General features: G+C 44.1%; 1 protein-coding gene across 1 annotated transcript in view; it reads right to left on the bottom strand.

Annotated features, from left to right (window-relative positions):
• Window positions 1-12,522, bottom strand: part of LOC122798817 — a 3,666,270-nt gene that overhangs the window by 950,043 nt on the left and 2,703,705 nt on the right. The window contains exon 16 of the mRNA XM_044067940.1: window positions 4,764-4,923. Coding sequence (XP_043923875.1) covers window positions 4,764-4,923 — 160 coding nt within the window. The remainder of the gene's footprint in view (window positions 1-4,763; window positions 4,924-12,522) is intronic.

Below are 12,522 nucleotides of genomic sequence, written 5' to 3'. Positions count from 1 at the left end.
CTTTTCCCCTTTATTCTGAGGATTAGGGAAGAAGGTAGGCAAATGGATGGATTGGTTTAGAGCCATGCTGGAGACCACCTTAGGCATGAAGGATGGGTTAGTCCTGAGAGAAACCCTGTCAGCATGGTAAATATTAAAGGGTTCCACAGCCATTAGTGCCTGTAACTCAGACACTCTTTTTGTTGAAGTTGTGGATAAAAGCAAGGCTGTTTTCCAAGAGAGGAATGTTAACTCTTCTGAAGCAGCAGGTTCAAAAGGGGGGAGCATGAGCTTTTCCAGTACAAAGTTAAGGTCCCAGGCAGGGGAGAGTGTTCTCCTAGGGGGCCTTAAGTTGTTAGCCCCTTTTAGGAACTGTTTGATGAGAGGGTGAGAAAATAGAGGTGGCTCAGTATTACAATGAGCTGATATGGCAGAGGCATGAATCTTAATGGAGGAGAAGGATAGGCATCTGTGGAGTAGCTCTGTTAGGTAATCCAGGATTTCAGGTAAAGAGGGCAATGCTGTGTCTTTTCCTTGAGATTGATTCCAAGAGCAATATCTTTTCCACTTTTCAGCATAGGATTTCCTGATACTAAGCCTTCTGGCCTCAAGAATGACATCCAGCACCAGTTTGCTGAGGGTTGCTGGTGGTGTATTCAGAGGATAAGCCAGGCTGCAAGGTTGAGGGTTTGCAGCTGTGGATGCAAAATCTGTCCCCCCTGCTGACACAGCAGGGTAGGGGTCTAGTGAAGGTGCCAGGGTGGCACTGTTGTCAGACTGCATAAGCCTGGGTACCAGTGCTGGTGTGGCCAGTCTGGGGCAATAAGAATTCCCTTGGCCTGTCCTGCTTGATCTTGAGTAGTACTTTTGAGAGGAGGGGCAGAGGGGGAAAGGCATAAATTGACAGGTTTTTCAATTGGAAGGATAGGGCATCCACCTTCCAGGCCCTGCTGTGAGGACTCCTGGTGCAGAATTTGTTCAACTGGTGGTTTCCAGGGGAGGCAAAGAGGTCCACCTTTGGTGTCCCCCACCTCTCGATTAGAAGATTAAAGGTGTTGGGCTCCAATTGCCACTCGTGCGGGTCTTGGAGACTTCTGCTTAAGTCGTCTGCCAGTGAATTTTGTTTGCCTGGCAGGAATTGAGCTTGTAGATGCACTTGGTTTCTCAAGGCTGTGTTCCACAGAGCCATGGCTAACCTGCAGAGTGGGTAAGAATGGGTTCCCCCCTGCTTGTGTACCACGTAACTGTGGTGTTGTCTGTTTTTATCAGCAACTGTCTCGGAAGGATTAGGGATTTGAAAGCTGTCAAAGCATTCTGTACAGCTAGCATGTCTTTTTGATTAATGTGTAGGAGAATTTGCTCTGGGCACCACTTGCCCTGAATGCATTTGCCTGCCATGTGAGCCCCCCATGCATAGTCTGATGTATCTGTTGTCAGGGTTTGGGCAGCGAGGGGCTGAATGAAAGGCAGTCCCTTGTTGTAGTTGCATGCTTCTGCCCACCAAAGGAATTGTGCCCTTAGACAAGGTATGATTGGAATGATTGTTTCCAGGTCCTGAGAATGTTGGCACCAAAGACTTTTTAAGTACCACTGAAGTTTCCTCATATGCAGTCTTGCATATGGAATTAGCAGAATAAATGATGCCATGAACCCTAGGGCTTGCAGTATTTTCCTTGCAAATAGCTGGGTTTTGGTGGACATTTGTTTGACGTAGTTGGTCAAATAGACCTGTTTTTCTGGAGTGAGAAAAGCCATCTGGGAAGTTGTGTTCAAGCTTGCTCCCAGGAATACAATTTGTTGACTGGGCACCAGTTGTGATTTATTTTCATTGATGGTGTACCCAAGGACGTTAGGAGTCTTTTTACGAATGCCAGGTGCCGAAGTAGCAATTCCCGAGTGTCCGCCTGAATCAGGCAATTGTCCAAGTATGGGAAAATTTGGATATTTCTCTGCCTGCAGTATTTAATGGCTGGAGCCAGGCACTTTGGGAATACTCTAGGTGCAGTAGATAAGCCAAAGGAAAGCGCAGAAAAGTGGTAGTGCATAGAGCCTGCCCTGAAGCATAGATATTTCCTGCAAGACTCCCTTATGGGGATGTGTAGATAAGCTTCTTTTAAGTCTAGGGTGACTAACCAGGCATCCTTAGCTAGCATAGGGAGAAGCTGTTGCAAGGTAAGCATTTAGAATTTTGGGACCACTAAAAAAGTCTTGAGAACTGATAGATCCATGATTGGGTGCCAAGAGCCCTCTTTTCTGGGCACCAGGAACAGCCTGGAGTAGAAACCCTGCCCCCTTTGTTGTACTGGAACAGGTTGAATAGCCCTGATATTGAGCAGGGAAAGTACTTGCTTTTGTGCCTCTGCCCATTGGTTTGGAGGAATGTCTGGAAACCCATTCGGGGTTGGCAGTGAATGGAAGTAGAATCTGTACCCCCGGGATACAATGTTTAGGACCCATAGGTCCTGAGTAATGGACATCCAGTTTTTTGCATGAAGGGCAAGTTTTCCTCCTAAGGGCATAAGTAATTGGGCAGGGCTGGGAAGGGTAATAGAGAAGTCATTGTGAACTTTTACCATAAGGGGGTGGCTTACCACTCCCTGTTTTTGAGGTGGGAGCACTCCATTGTTTGGATCTCTGCATACCCTGAGGCTGTAGTCAGGGTGGTCTGTTTCTCCTGGGTTTGGGCTGATAAGGCCTGGAAGGGGCTGGAAAGGACCAGTTTTTTGAAGGCCAATGCCTACTGAATCTAGGTGGCTGCAATTGTAAGAATTCTTTAAAAGTTTGCATAGACTGAGTTTTTTGTTCCATCTTTTTAAGAACCTCTTCTGCTTTGGTGCCAGACAAACCGTCCTTATTTAAAAGAGCGTCTAGTAATTTTGACTTGACATGATCTGGCAAGGACTGTTCCTTCAGCCAAGCATGCCTTCTCAGTACAGGCCCAGTGACTGCAGCCCTGCAAGATGTTTCTAGGGCATCAAAGCCACACTGCAAAGTATGCTTACTTACTTGGTTTGCAGAATGCAGTAACTCTTGTAAATCTTTATTTTCTGCACAATCTGGAAGTAACACCATTTTTGCTTAATTAGTTCCATAATATGTTGCTGGTACTTCAACATGTGAAACTGGCAATTCAATGCCCTGATGGCAAGAGTAGCAGAGGTATATACCTTCTTACCCCATCTGTCTAAAGCTCTGGAATCCCTGTCTGAAGGGGTAGGGCTTTTGGCTATAGAAGCCTTAATACCTTTAGGTCCCTGAGAAATGGTCTCTGGATCCACAGAGGAATTCTTAAAGAGAAATTTGTGAGAATCAGGTACTCTGTAGTACCTGTCAGGTTTTCTAGGGACAGGTGGTAAAGTGTCTGGAGTGAGACTGGATTCCATGAAGACATCATCTACAACATCCAGGACAGGGGGCATAGCTAGAGGCCTGTGCTGAGGCAACTTTAAAAATTCTCTGAGTCTCTTTTTGGACTGAGGGTAGTCCTGGCATTCTCAGTTGAAATGCTCCCTTAAAGTATGCAAGGTTTCACCAAAAGAAAAATCCTCTGGAGGGGAGGGAGAGGGAATGGATTCCTCTGCATCTGAATCCTCATAGGTTGATAAGGACATGTCCTGATAATCAGAATGATCAGAGTCATCAGACTCCTGATCTGCAGAGTCAGAATGAAGCTCAATTGTTTGTCTCTTAGCAGGGGAACGCTGGCTTCCCCTAATTAGGGTAATAAGGTCTTCAGCCATTCTAAGCATTTGTTTTTGTGGTATGGGAGCTTGAGCATGAGCTTTGGTCGTTGGTTTTCTAGGTGTAATGCATACTCTGGGCCTGAGAAACTCAGTGGTTTTAGCTAAAAATCAAGTTGTCGGTTTAATGTGAACATCAGTAGGTCGGAATACACACTCAGAAGCCAGTGCCTGCACAGCGGCTCCAGACCCATCCAAGGTAGAGACATCCAAAGGTTCCATAGTTGAAGATGCATCTCGCAGAACACCGGACTCCGAATGGGTCTCAGCAGAGGCCTGCAAATCTGTAGAAGCGGGCATCAGGGGCTGCAAAGGCGCCTCACTAAATACCGGTGGACTGGCGACTAGCTTAACGGAAGTGTCGTCGGCAGTTTTGGACCTATGCGGTCTGTCTCTGTCTTTATCTTTACGCTTTTTCGGAAGATCGGTAGTCGGACGGCCTATAGAAGCCATTTCGGAATACGGAGAACTAGAGTGAAAGAATTTAGTGACAAAGATAGCTCGACGACGAATAGCTTGGGCATTAAACAAGGCACAAAACCGACAGTGAGGAACGTCGTGGTCTGGGCCTAAACAGGTGACGCAGTAAGAATGAAAATCTCTGTGAGGTATTTGCTTTCCACAGGCAAAACAACTGTTAACTTTTTCTGACATCGGTTAAAGCAAGAAAAAAAGAGTCCCCAACTAGATACTTAGCTTTAGAAGACTTCAGGTCTGAAACTCGAAAATCGAAAATTTCAGGTAGTGGCCGACCGGCACTTGTGAAATGCTTCTGCTTCAGGCTCCTTCTCTGCAAGAAAGACTGATGTAATGGCATCGGCTGCCTGTTTTATACCCCTGATGGCCTGACATCATGGAAGAGGTGACAGCATCTGACGCAGAAATCCTAAGACCCTGGTATTCGGGCCGACTGAGGGTTACCTGAGGGCAGATAACCCAAATATGATGACTGCAACAGTGAAAAAGAAAGAACATCTGTAACAATACATTACTTCAAAACAAGATGGCTGTGCTCACAATGTAGGGCTGTTCACAGGCACCTACCTCCATTTCTACTCTTTTTATCTGTTGGCTCTGAATTTTCTCTACTGCTGCTGTCTTTTGGCTCATCTCGCATAGTTTGCTCATGACATTTTTGAAGAACTTGTTCAGTTTCTTTAAGACTTTATTCTTGAAGCTGTTCAGGTAATTATGCAGATCATGACTTTGAAGAGAGAAAAAAAAACACAAAAATACAATGATTGAGTAGGATAGTAGTAAAATCAATTGCATTATATACAATTTTAATGCAAAGTTGTGTACTAAGGTTGTGAAAAACAAAATACTCCAGCTTCTCAAATGTCTCAGCTTTTGATATAGCAGTGTGCAAACTGCTCAGTTTAAAAAACAAGTGCAAAAGGCACCAGAGAATACTCTACAAAACTGCAGATTAAAGGCCATAATCTTAAATCAAAACTACATAACTATGATGGTGCAGCTTTAAGGGAATTTAAATTAAAGTTATATACTCACCGTAACTATGCATCTGTATTGTCTGTTTTCTTTCCTCCTCAACATATGGGACGTACAGATTATGCATCCATCCTCAGATCTGACTTGGCTGCATTCCACAGACTTTTGAATCCAACTCCCTAGCTCCTCTCTCTACCCTCAATCCCTAGTCCACCCCAACACCTCAGATCAAGTTTGCTGCCTTAAAGGTTTTAAGATATAACAGGAAAATAGAAAATAAATAAAACAAGGGCTCAAACCTGGAACAACAGGTTCCAAAAGTGTACCAGGTCACTTCAGAAGATGATAGGAAGAGGGAGGGAGAGATGGAAGATGAGGAAGAATGAAAATGGGCAATTCATATGCATAATTATGGTGAGTACATAACTTTAATATCTGATGTTGTCCTTTTCATTCTTCCTCAATGTATGGGACAGAGTTCCCAGCTACAGAAATTTTGGGTGGCCCTCATGTAAGATGTTCAGGAGGACTACTGAACCAAAAGCAGCTCTGTTTCTGGAAATTATGTCCAATTTGTAATGAGTAATAAAGGTATAAGCATTACACCAGGTGGCTGATGCACAACATCAGCAACAGAAGTGCTAGACCAGAAGACAGATGAGGTGGCCATGGATCTGGTTGAATGAACCTTAGGTGGTTTTGGTAGGGAGAGACCTTGCTGGGAATATACATAGAAAATGCAATTAGTTATCCACTGGGCCAGTGTAACTTTAGAAATTGGGGATGCTAGCCTAACTAGGTAAAAAAGAGACAAACAGCTGGTCCATTTTTATGAAATCTTTTGTTCTGTGTAAAAACAAAAGTGTATTTGCCTAAGCACATCAGAAAGCTGTAGCATGTATTTTCCATTGTTCAAAAATTTTGGAAAGAAGAGTGGGAAATTAATGGACTGACATATTTGATTGAGAAGCCACTTTTGGTAGGAAAGAGGGATTGGTTCAAAAGGTAACTATCTTTATGAAAAACAGTATAATGGGCTTTGGATGAAACAGTCTGGAGTTCAGAAATCCTTTTTGCAGATGTAATAGCAACTAAAAAAGCTGTTTTCCAAGATGGAAATTTTATATCAATTTTTGTTGAAGGTTCAAAGAGATGTTGAGTTAAGCCTTGAAGACTATTGTTAAATCCCAAGGAGGTGGTGCATCTTTCACTGGAGGTCTGAGCAAAAAGGTGCCCTTTAGGAAAGCTTTGCACAACCTAGAAGCAGCCAAGCAAGAGGCATTGTCTCCTGAATCAAAATTTTATATGGCTGCCAGATGTACTTTAATTGTGGAAAAAAAGAGAAGCCAAAAACTCCACCACAGAAGAAATAGGGGCAGTAAAAGGATCAATGTCATTTCTCAGAGCCCAAACTGAGAATCTTTTCCAATTACTCTTGTAAATCCTCTTAGTGGAAGCTTTCTGTGAGGGCGAAAGTATACAATGAACCAAGGAAGAAAGCCTGGGCCATGAAGCTATTAATCAAACTGGAAAAACCATGTGGTTAGTTTAAGGGCTGGGATATTGGGATGTGTTATCGTCAAGGATGTGACAGAGGGTCTGAACTGGGGTCCAGTATTCAAGGAGGATAACAAAGATAAGACCAAAGGAAGGTGAACCACACCTGGCAAGGCCAAAAGGAAGCAATAAGGATAACCAAGTTCTTCAAATGACTGGCTTTCTGTAAGAATTCTGGAATCAGAGGCACTTGGGGATAGGTGTAAAGGAGACCGAAGTGTCAAACCTAGACTAGAGCATCACTTGGTGACTCCCCTGAGGGGGGATTAAGGCAAAGTACCTGCTGCATTTGTTGTTGTGGGAAGATGCAAAATGATCGCAGCAAGATTAGCCCCAATGAAGGAAAATCTTCTCTACCACTGACTGATTGGAAGACCACTTGTGAACTATCAGAAGTGACCTGCTGAGTTTGTCCACTAGTACACTGGATTTCCCTGGAATGTGCATTGCCACTAGAAATCAGTTGAAGGAGATTGTCCACTGCCACACTCTCACAGCTTCTCAACAGAGAGGGTAAGATTGAGATCCCCCTTGTTTGTTGATGTACCAGACCACAGACATACTGTCAGTTTGAATCACAATAGTACCCAGAGGGAGAATATCTTGAAAAGCCTGCAACGCTTGTAGGACTGATCTCATCTCAAGGTCACTGCAGTGTGAATTAGTCTCTTGAGAGGACCATGTGCCTTGGACTGTCCTTCCCAAGAAATCCTCCCCTACCTCAGTTGGGAGGCATCTGTGGTTACCAGGGCCACTGGGGAGACAAAATGAAGGGGTGACCTATGTTCTACAAAATGAACTGGTACCACATCTGTGTGCCCTGTTCAATCACAACCTTACCTCAAGCTATGTCCCTAATGAATGTTGCACTGCTACAGTAAAAGCTCCATAAAGGGGGAGCAACTACAGACCATGGGAACTATCACCCTATTAGCCTGACAAGCCTCATATGCAAAGCTATGGAGAACATCATCATGGACCTGCTTAACAAAGATATAGGCAATCTCCAAACTCTTGACCCCACACAGTGTGGTTTTGTCAAGGGGAGATCCTGCCTGCTGAACCTGGTTGACTTCTTCAAAGCAGTCACCAAGGCTGTAGATGAGGGTAAGGCAGTGCATACAGCCTACCTCAACCTAGCCAAGGCCTTTGATACCATTCCCCACTCAGGTATCATTGATAAACTCACCAAACTAGGCATCAATCCTTACATCACTAGGTGGATTGCAAATTGGATCACAGACAGGACCCACAGAGTGAAAGTTGTGGAATTCTAAGTCAGACTGTCGATCAGCCACAAGTGGAGTCACACAGGGCTCAGTTCTGAGGCCCCTCCTGTTTGGCATCTACTTCACAGAAGTCCAAGCCAACACAGAAGGACTCTGGCTGACCACGTTCACTGATGACTGCAAGCTAGGAGTCATTATCAACTCCCCAAGTGATGCAGACATCCTACAAAAGGGCTTCTCTGAGAACAATGACTGGTGTCAGAACCATGGCCTGAAGCTTAACGCCAAAAAATGTGTTATCATCCCCTTTGGAAAAAACTCAGTTCCCACAAATTACCATGTTGATGGGAGTCCACTGAACACTGAAGCAGCCATAAGAAATCTGGGCATCCAGGTCGACAGCCACCTCACCTTCGACCACCACACTGTCACTGTGGTCAGAAAGTCCTTCTATGTGGTACATCTTATAACCAAAGGTTTCGCATCCAGGAAGAAAGAGGTCATCATCCCTCTCTACTCATCCCTCATTAGACCAATCATCGAATATAACTCCCTGTTTGGCATGTACCTGACCAGATGCCTACAACAGCTGGAGAGGCCACAAAAATACCTCACAAAAAGAATCCTAGGCCTTAAACACATGTCCTACATGGACAGAGTCAAGAAACTTCAGCTGTTCTCTGTCTCTTATTGTCTACTTAGAGGTGATCTTTGCTTGACTTACAAACCCATGTCCAACCCAGCCCTACTTCAAATGCTACACCTAAAGAAATCCCAATCCCCCCGTGCCACACGCTACAGAGATCACAACCTTATCACCACAATCAACAGAACATGCTGGAGGGACAGGCTCATCTCCCAAAGACTGCCCATACTCTGGAGTAAGATTCCCATCATGACAAGCAGAGCACCTCACTGGACCTCTTCAAGAGAAATCTTGACGAGTGAATGGGTAACAGAAAGTTCACTCCAAGGATCACTGCAGTTGCACTGCTGTATATGGGCACTGAGAACTAACATCGGCTGGCACGGTACCTAGGCAATTTTTTTTTTTGGGCTAGGCTTGTAAAGGCTTCAGGGCCATTAGTCTAGTACACACCTATGAACCTATGTAATTGTCATCTGACAAGATCCAACAGTGAAGATGGTCTCTGCATTCCTGAGTAAGTCTGACTGGAAAGGATAGAGTTTGTTGAAGAACAGACCACTGAACAATTAGAGTCCACTGAAGAACACACATATAGTAACATGCTAATGGATGCTGTCTTAGAATTTAGAGACTGAAAGACTAGTCTGGCATGAGGGGCAGGATGAGAAAGAACTTATTGAACTTGGGACTTGATTGCATCTATGTGATGAGGCAGAGAAGCAGTCTGACTTATTGTGCAAAAATGAGCACCAGTGAACTCCATGCTCTGTACTGGTAGTAGTTTGGATTTGGAAATGTTGACTTTATGCTAGTGTTTGGCAAATTTGGAGCAAACTGATGATCTAGGAGATGGCTAGTTGGGGTGGTGAGGAGCCAGTCATCTAAGTATGGAAACACTTGGAATCCTTGCAGTCTCAGGTGAACTGCCACCACTGCCATACACCTGATAAAAACCCCAGGGGCTGTAATCAAAGGGAAGGGCTCTGAACTAATAGTGACTGGTTCCTAGCTGAAAGTGCAGGCATCTACAGGAGCATATGTTAATTTTGATGTGATAGTACGCATCTGGGAAAATAGTATGAAATAACCTCTGGATATTATTTTTAGCACGCTAGAATATTTTGTTATAGCAGCTCAGGCATCTGGGTGCAAGGCCGAGCATCCCCCAGTTGCCTCCAGAGGCAAGCAATTGGGCAGCCCTTCCAAGAGCACTGAAAGGGTCTATCCGGAAAGGAATCTTGGAAACCCTGGTTTTGTGGGTCTCCTCTGCAGCGAGGATGGAGTCTTCCATTTCAACTCCCTCCTCTGCCTCTCAAGGAGTTGTCTCCATTTCAATCATAGAAAGATACCTGGGATTTACGGAACATTTTCTTGTCTTCTCTCTGATTTCTTGAAAAGGATTGTTATGGAGTAGGAAAAACAAATCCCTATGGCAGACAGAGGCTTCCCTTCCTGCTCACTGTGGGAAAGCATTTCTTTCACAAAAGGGCCAAACAAGGATGTTCCATCAAAAGGAACATTGATGAAAAAAGACTTAAAAGGCTCTGCAAACTCAAAAAAACACATTCAGACATGTCTCCTTATAGCAATGCCTGAACTGGCCATTCGTGAGGTACCCTCCTGCTGCATGAGAAAGCAACCTTATGGATGAACTGGAAAAACCTAATAGAGTGGCCATCTGTGAGGATGATCTTTTATAATCCTCTGCAGACATAGACTCTGAGAGAGATTTTGAGAGTTCCTTGGTCAAATCCCTCTGCAGCCTTGTAAAGTGCATCAAATAATTCAGAGACTGCAAGGTAAAGGTCACTGAGGAAAATACACACTTTCCACGCCTGTCCAATGCAACCTGTCTAATGCCTTGGACTTTCTGTTAGGGGGATGGACAGAGGAACTCTGCTCTGCTAGCTCCTTCTTAGTGACAGCTGCCACAACAACTGCATCAACAAGGACTCCTTTGTACCCATGAGGTTTGTCTTTTGGAAGAGCTAAAATTTTATCTAGATGACATAGGATTGGTTCAACAGAATCTGTCTCCTTCCACGCCAGGTAAGAGACTAGGCTGATAAGCTCATCAGCTGGGGGAGTCACCCTAGATGTAGATGGGCTAGCACCAAAAGCTTCCAGAAATAGTGACTCCTCTATGGAAGGACTATCTGAGGGACGACCACCTTTCTGCTTAAGGATCTCCAAAATGTCACAAAATGAGACATCGTCAGGTGGTGATCTGGGGGACCTTTTCCCTTTGTCAAAGTCAGTATCTTCAGAGAGACTCCAAGGGGGAATCTATGTGCCTTCTTTCACACATTCACTTATGGTGAACCTCCTCAGCAAGATATTCTGGGGAGATGTCCAAAGAGAGGGGTAGTTCCTCTATGGGAGCTATTTGGATGCTAATTGCTAGTTAGTACTGGCTGTTCCTGCAGTAGGTCTGATGGGATTAGAGCTTAGAACCATAGGGAAAAAGGAGTAGAATCTGAAAATGTATGAGAGCCTGGATCTCTTGAATGTGAAAACATCCTCTCCAAAACCTCACAACCTTGATGGCTGACAGACTAGGAAAAGTCATGGCCAGCCACACTTGAGCTGAGACTTCCAAAGCAGGCAAGCCACAACTCAGTCTGGATTGGTACCTTGAGGAGGGAGCCAGGCTCGAGCTATCTAGCGCTGAAGTTGCAAAGGGCAAGGACGGTTATTACATTATTAGAGTAGATCCTGGTTCCGTGAATCGGACACGGGTGTTTTGGCTCCAAGACTTATCCCGATTCAAGGGGACAGGAGTAGAACTGGTGAGGGAAAACCATCTGAGTTGAAGATGTAATCCTCTTTGGCTCTGACACCAGTATTCTTGTAACTCTCAGATCCAGAGGCTCAGAAACTGAAGGACGGGTTGGAGATGGAGCTACAACTGTATGGCAGGCGAAGATAGGCTCATGGATCCAGTGCGAGACACAGATGGAATAATCCCCATCTGGATCTGAGCTCTAAGAAACCTTCTCATCATTCTATCCATTTAGATGCAAAAAGACTCCAAGAGGACCAGGCAGATGAGGTAGTAGACTGAGGTCTAGAATGTTTCATTGGACTTTGCATGAGAGGGGAGGGTAGTGGAGCTAAGGAGACATTGGGCCAATAAACTTGGGTGAGTGAGTTCTAGAAGTTTGAGATGTTTCAGAAATAGGATCCAGTGATTTTGGATCCATAGGTTGCACATGAGAACTGCCTGAAATAACTGTCAGATCTGAGATCTTAGGATCCAAACTTTTTCTCTTAGATCTGATGAAGTGAGATCCTATGATCTGCACATTTTCTGTGGAGGCTCCGAGGACGATGAAGTCTTTAGGTGGAGACCTTTTTCTATGCACGGATGGAGGCTTAGAATACTTGCTGGGGGCTTGAGCTCTGGAGGAGGAAGGAGGTAATAACCCTTTGTAGATTAACTTATTTGAGTTAAATGCAGCACAAATAGTACAGATTGTACCAGGGTGTGCTGCCCCTAAACAATAAATGCATTTCCTGTAGGCATCCGATTTCAGAATTTTGTGCCCACAAGAAGTGCATTTTTTAAAATCTGCAGGCTTCCCAGTCACAGTTCTATAAAAAAGGTAAAGAAAGTTAGAAAAGGAGAAGACTGATGTGTGTTTGTGTGTGTGTGTGTGTGTGTGTGTGTGTGTGTATATATATATATATATATATATATATATATATATATATATATACACTTTTTTCTATATCAAAAAATTACTACCAACAACAGTAGTGAAAAATACCCTGACAAACTGGGTAGGAAGAGAGAGAGGAAAGATAAGAAAAGTACCAATGATGGTACATACAAAAATTATGTTACTAAGGTAAAAGGACTAATAAAAAAAGAAAATCTGAAAATTAAGAGGGAGAAACTATAGTACTATATTTA

This window comes from Protopterus annectens, chromosome 3.part1 (genome assembly GCF_019279795.1).
Source record: "Protopterus annectens isolate FY-2018-M chromosome 3.part1, PAN1.0, whole genome shotgun sequence".
In the NCBI taxonomy this organism is placed as follows: domain Eukaryota; kingdom Metazoa; phylum Chordata; order Ceratodontiformes; family Protopteridae; genus Protopterus; species Protopterus annectens.
The sequence above is the reverse complement of the archived record's forward strand: the minus strand, read 5'-3'. Positions and strand labels throughout refer to the sequence as shown.